At 30.6% G+C, this 6,249-nt stretch overlaps 1 protein-coding gene and 1 long non-coding RNA gene across 12 annotated transcripts in view; one reads left to right on the top strand and one right to left on the bottom strand.

Moving 5' to 3' along the window:
• LOC105120735 (uncharacterized) overlaps positions 1 to 2,662 on the bottom strand; it is a 3,594-nt gene extending 932 nt beyond the window's left edge. The window contains exon 1 of the long non-coding RNA XR_841419.1: positions 2,241 to 2,662. This is a non-coding gene — a long non-coding RNA (uncharacterized LOC105120735). The remainder of the gene's footprint in view (positions 1 to 2,240) is intronic.
• Positions 1 to 6,249, top strand: part of LOC105120737 (uncharacterized) — a 10,189-nt gene that overhangs the window by 2,713 nt on the left and 1,227 nt on the right. For 2 of the 11 annotated variants that reach the window (XM_011019084.1, XM_011019077.1), the window contains exons 4-5: positions 2,915 to 3,088; positions 3,587 to 3,700. In XM_011019084.1, the coding sequence (XP_011017386.1) occupies positions 2,915 to 3,088; positions 3,587 to 3,700 (288 nt within the window). The other 9 variants (XM_011019083.1, XM_011019078.1, XM_011019086.1 and 6 more) reach the window with 9 other exon arrangements.

Here is a 6,249-nt window from a genome sequence, read left to right as displayed (position 1 = left end):
CAACGATCACCCCCCCCCCGCCATAAGAGATAAATGAGTGCAATGATGATGAATGTGACTTGTGTTGGGTTTTTACTTGGTATAAAAAATGCAAACAACAATAGTGTTTGTCCATAGTAAAAATATTAATATATATATATATATAGACACACACACTTTGGACACCACTAAAATAGTTTTTTTAATTAATATTTTTAAAAAAAAAAGATAATTAATCTACACCACCAACAGTCCCATAGTCACCACCAAAACCTGTGAATTGATTAATGATTACTGAGTCGGATTTAAAAATTATGTTAAAGATTTTCATCGATTAAAAAAAAAAGAAAAAGAAAAGAAAAAAATAGCTTCCTTTCTGCGGCATGTCTTGATATTTCGATGCCTTAGGGTCCGATCTCGAACGATATCTGAAGATGTCTCCCTCTATGCTTTCATCTTTGTTATCCATAACATGTTTATCTCCCTCTTTCTTTCTCTCTCACTCTCTCATCAGTCCCTCTATCCAAAGTATTTCTTGTTTCTTTTCTCTTAGTACTGGTTCGCCATTAATTTGGAGTGTTCAAGTTGTCGTCCGATACTTGATTTCCCATTCTAGAGATGGCAACCAATCCAACCAAGAAACCATCTGATCATCAACGACTCGAAGGTATAATTTAGAAGTCCATCGTTTGCAGGTTTTAGTTTCGACTAAAAAATTAAGGATGCATCGTTGTACTTGACTATGCGCATCATTTCTTATTCTCCACCAAACTTAGAAGTTGCTTAACTTCTGTGTCGAGTAATTAATTAATCAGAGTGATTCATGGGACTGTTCTTGATCCGATTTCGATCTTTGATTTCTCTCATGCTAGCTGCAGATGCAAAAAGGAAAAGGAAACAGGAAATCGACAAGAAGTCTCGTGAAAAGAAAAAGGTATAGCTTGAGGAATTGATATGTAATGAATCCCTCAAAAACTTTCTATCCTTTCTTTCCTTGTTACCTTTTTCTTTGTAACGTGATCTTCCACTTTTTCAAAAATAAAATTTAATTTACCAACTTATATAAGTTTTCTGATATCTAATCATGATGCTGTCGTTCTTATTACAGTTTTGCGGTTGCTTGGCTTTGTAGTGCCTGCTGTTTAGCACCGTCGCTCCTTTTGTTTCCTTTCTGTGCATCTTTGCTTTTATACTTGTATATATATATGTCCTCTCCAAGTTTGTGCTTTGCCTCCTGGTCTTTCAATCAATCATTGGCTTATACCTGCTGGAAAAGAAATTTACTATCCCAAACTCGTTCAGTGCATTTTCTCTTCTTTCTCCCCCACTCTTGTATAAGTAATTTACCCTTCATTTGCTAATCTATATCTATAATGCAGAATAAGCAGGATAACAATGAGGCGCAGTTGAAAACTCTTCAAGATGAGTGCAACTACTACAAAGGACAAGTAGATCTTTGTAAGTCAATGATGAAACCTTTATTGGATGATACATGTCAGATCGGAAAATTTGTTCAGGAGCTTGGAGAAAGTAGAGGGCACGCCAGAGACACTGTTGAGAAACAGACTGGAATGGTGAATGAGTGTTGGGATATAATAAAGGTACTTCTTTTTCTCTATTCCTGTTAGTTTTTGCACAAATCAAAATAAAACGTTCCAGTAAATTATTGAATCTCCACGACAAATTAAACCATATATTGTGATAGATGCATGCAGTTGTATTTAAATTATAATTAACCAGATACGGAAGTAAAAGTGCAAAGGAAATAAAGAACAAACAACATTTTCGTGGCTCTGAACAATTTAAGGGCCAAGTTCAATTTGATACAAAATTCAGGATAATTCTGAACAATTTAGCCTTAAACTTGGCGATTTTGGTCTGGCAGAAGTTTACGAGACAAAGAGTGAAAAAAAAAACATCACTATCGATTACAAGCAATATATATCCTGTGCATTCTGGGAGAAGCTCTCAACCTTATTTCTTTATATCACCGAGTACTGATATCACGGGTACAACGCATATATAGATGCATGCCCCATTTCATTTGTTTTATCCCATGCATTTGCTTCCAGCTCCCTCCTTATGTACCTGAGGAGATCTGTAAAAGCTCAATCAATGCAACTTCAATTTCTATTATCTCGAACATCCAAGTTCATTTATGGATATGTTACGGAATCTTGCATGCAATAAGTTTCTCAATAGATAGAGCCCCTTTATTCTCACTCCTTGTATTGGAATCTACAACACTCTACATATATAACCAAAGAACCAGAAGAATCCCAGCAACCTGCAGACGCTGCAATGATCACAGCAGCCTAAAGCTTTTCCATTCTTATTCTGCAATCTTCACATATATATGGAAATACAGTTACAAATACAGTTGGATGTTATTAGTTAGTTAGTCATGACTTTTACAGTTAGTTAAATATTGTTAGTTAGTTCCTTCTTGTCAGTTAGAATATGTGTATATATATTCATTCATGTAATCTGTAACAAGTGGGATAGTTCTTCTGTGATTTCGAATCCTCACTTGAGACTTCCTAATGGAAAGCTCAAGTGCATCTATCAAGATCACAGGCTACCATGCATATACGCTTTCATTAAATGGGCTATAATGGTGGGACTGTGCACCCTGCAACTTCAGGAAACATGCGATCGAGTTCGTTTGAATGAAGATATGTTATTGCAGGCATGCACATACTCATACATGGATGCAGTTAGAATAGTAATTCTTAGAGATGCATGCATGGATCACAACTTTCTTCTCTTCCAAGAAAATCAAGAGATCCTTAATTTTGGACGTCAAGAGCACATACATGGCTCCCATACACTTAATCGATCATACAGATCAGGGAAACACTGTTTAGAAAGTAATAGTAATTTTTTTACTTCTCCCTTGATTGTAAAATCAGATTTCATCTAATAATTTTTGCTGCGCAAGAATATTACGCAGCCACTCCCTGGTGGAAGCAGCAGCATATCTACCTCAACAGACAAGGATGCTTACCCACCACTTGAGCTATCTGTTGCAGCCATTAAGTCAGATGGATCAGTAACGTCAGAGTCATTCAAACCGTGCCAATCACTCCCCGAGGAGTGGACCCCGCTGGTACTTCTCCATTTTCTTTTCTTTCCCTCTATCTTTTCACTAAAGATATATTTAATTGGTAATTAGAGGGAGGCTGTAATTTTTCATCTTATTTACTAATTTTTGGTAAATTTTTTAAGAGAGGGGATGATTTTAGAAGAGCTAACATTTAAATATTAATCTTGGAAATGGAGGGAAAAGGATTTTTAAGGGAGAAAAATGCGCATTTTTTCCTTTTTTTTTAAATTTAACTTTTTTTATTCCAGCTCCTACTTAACTAATCTAAATTATTTAATATTTTATAATTACATAAATTTGATTTGATTTGATTTATTATAGAATTTACTAACAATTATTATATTTGTTTTTTCAATTTCTAGCAAACATTTTTAACTCCTCACCTCTTCAAAGATATTTTTCATCCTTAATTCTCCATCACTGGATTTTACCTTCTTAATATTTCTTCTCTAAATTTTTAACGAGTTCTTAAAATTAATTGCTCGTAATTTTATGTGGTTTCAGGCAACGGGGGAACAAGAGCGGCTGATACGGGCCTTCTTTGGGCTCAGGGAGCATTATACGGCCACAACTGTACGCCATGCACGGGAGATAGCAGACCGTGACCGAGAGCTGGTAATATACTAATTCCCTCATCCTGTACTTAAAATCATTAAATAGGAGTATTTTAGTCATAGTCATCAAACCTATCCAAGGTTGTTCCGGTTTAGGGATTTAATTCTAGGTTTTTTGGATTAATTTAAAAAATAAAAAATATATTTAAAATTTTAATGTTTTATATAAAAAAATTAATAAAAAATCCATGTGAGTACAAAATATATATATATATATATATTATAAATAATAAAGTTTAAGAGAATATTTTAAATAATCTTTTATTTTACATTACAAAAAACATAACTTTTTTTTATATAGAGTATATATACTAAAGAATTTTAAATTCTACATTTAAAAGATATTATATTATTTTTTTAAGTTAAAGTATTTAAACCAAAAATTTTTTTATCTTACATTGAAAAAACATAACTTTTTTATTGTAAACATATAGTATATATACGAAAGGGTTTCAAATTCTATATTGAAAAAATAATTTTTTTCTTAGAAGCATAGAATATATATATTAAAAGGTCTCAAATCTTACATTGAAAATACATAACTTTTTTTTATAAATATGAAGTATATGTACAAAAGAGCTTTAAATTCCATATTGAAAAGATATTATGTTATTCTTTTAAGTTAAAATATTAAAATCAAAAGGTTTTTTTATCCTACATTGAAAAAACATAACTTTTTTATTGTGAATATAGAGTATATATACAAAAGGGTTTCAAATCCTACATTGAAAAAATATTTTTTTTCTTGGGAACATGGAGTGTTACACTAAAGGATTTCAAATTCTAAATTGAAAAAAAAATAATTTTTTTCTTGGCAACATAAAGTATTTATACTAAAAAGTTTCAAATCTTGTATTGAAAAAAATATATTTTTCTATTATTTATATAGTGGTCTTTAAAAAGTGTTAATAATCAATTTAAAAAATATGAAAAAAGAGGGGTATAGGAGAAAAATCATGTTTGAAAAAAAACATTGGGTCTCGTTCGGGTCATGAGTCAACCCGACAAGTTGATTGAGTTTTGCCAGGTTATTACATCAACCGGTCTTTTAACAAACCCGGACCAGTCTAGCTACCGAGTCCTCGGTCGACCTGCCAGTCAAGCCGAGTTTAATAACAATGATTCTAATACTTCTAAGCATTGTTATCATACTCATTTTGGCCTGGTGGGTTAACCCGGGATTAGGATGATTTGGAACCTTAACTGGGTTTGTTTCATTAAAACCCAAGTCAACCATTGACCAGAGAAAAACAATTCGATCCACTGGGTAAATGTAGAATATGGGTGACTCAATAAAACTCAATAGAGATTTTTTTGTTCAAATGTTTTTTTTTCTTAGCTAAAGACCTTTTATATATATATTTCTGTGTTGATTATTAACCAACTTCAAAGTTCACTATATAAATACTAAAAAAATGTTTTATGTTTTTAATGTGAGACTTAAAGTCTTTTAGTGTATATACTTAATGTTCACAAGAAAAAAATTATATTTTTTTAATATGAGATAAAAAAATATTTTGAAATAATATTTTAAACTTCATTAATTATGATATATATAGTTTATATTCACATGGATTGTTTCATAATTTTTTTCATATGAAATATTAAATTTTTTTAAAAAAATTTCCTGATTGATTCGTGTTGAAATTAACCCATGTAACCAAGGATCCCATCCCTTGATCAGGTCATTTTCTAGGCCAAGTTTGATAATTATGCCTCTTAAGCATTACGAGACTAGTAAAACTATAGTTGCTTAAAGCTTCACACTCTCTCTTAGAAGATAATTGAGTAAAATAGATATTACTCGATTGCTTTATCAAGATCCACTTTATTGTAGGCTAGATTGATTTAAAAAAAAACATAAAAAAATAATGTTTAAGCATTGTAAATGAATTCTAAAAAAAAAAAAACCTAACGACTCAATGTTATAGAAAATGAATTAGAAAATAAATTAAAAAAATTAATAATTATCGATTTCTAAAAATAAAAATATAAAATGATAAAATTAAAAAAAAATTAATGAACAAAAAAATATTAGCAAACTCTGATGAAATTAAAAAAAATAAAAATTAGGGATTCAATGATGAAATTAAAAATAAATTAAAATTTAATAAAAAAAGCTAAGAATTAAAATTAAAAATTAGAATATTGAAGGTCAAATCTCAAATATCATCAAATATTGAATTAAAAAGAAAATAAAAAATTCTTGAGGCTATAAATTCACAAAATAATCCAACACAAAAATCAAATTCAAGTTCAAGAAAGAAAATACTAAATTTAAATTTTTTTATAAAAACTTAAAATTAAAATATATTATTTTAAAGCTTTTCTCGAGTTGATTTTTGACATAAGACGCTGAGGTTTAATTTGGCCAAGTTTTTATTAAAATTTTAAAAAAAACTTTCCTGATTGATTCGTGTTGAAATCAACCCATGGAACCAAGGATCCCATCCCTTGATCAGGTCATTTTCTAGGCCAAGTTTGATAATTATGCCTCTTAAGCATTACGAGACTAGTAAAACTATAGTTGCTTAAAGCTTCACACTCTTT

Source organism: Populus euphratica, unplaced genomic scaffold (assembly GCF_000495115.2).
Source record: "Populus euphratica unplaced genomic scaffold, PopEup_1.0 scaffold6.1, whole genome shotgun sequence".
NCBI classification, from domain to species: domain Eukaryota; kingdom Viridiplantae; phylum Streptophyta; class Magnoliopsida; order Malpighiales; family Salicaceae; genus Populus; species Populus euphratica.
The sequence above is the reverse complement of the archived record's forward strand: the minus strand, read 5'-3'. Positions and strand labels throughout refer to the sequence as shown.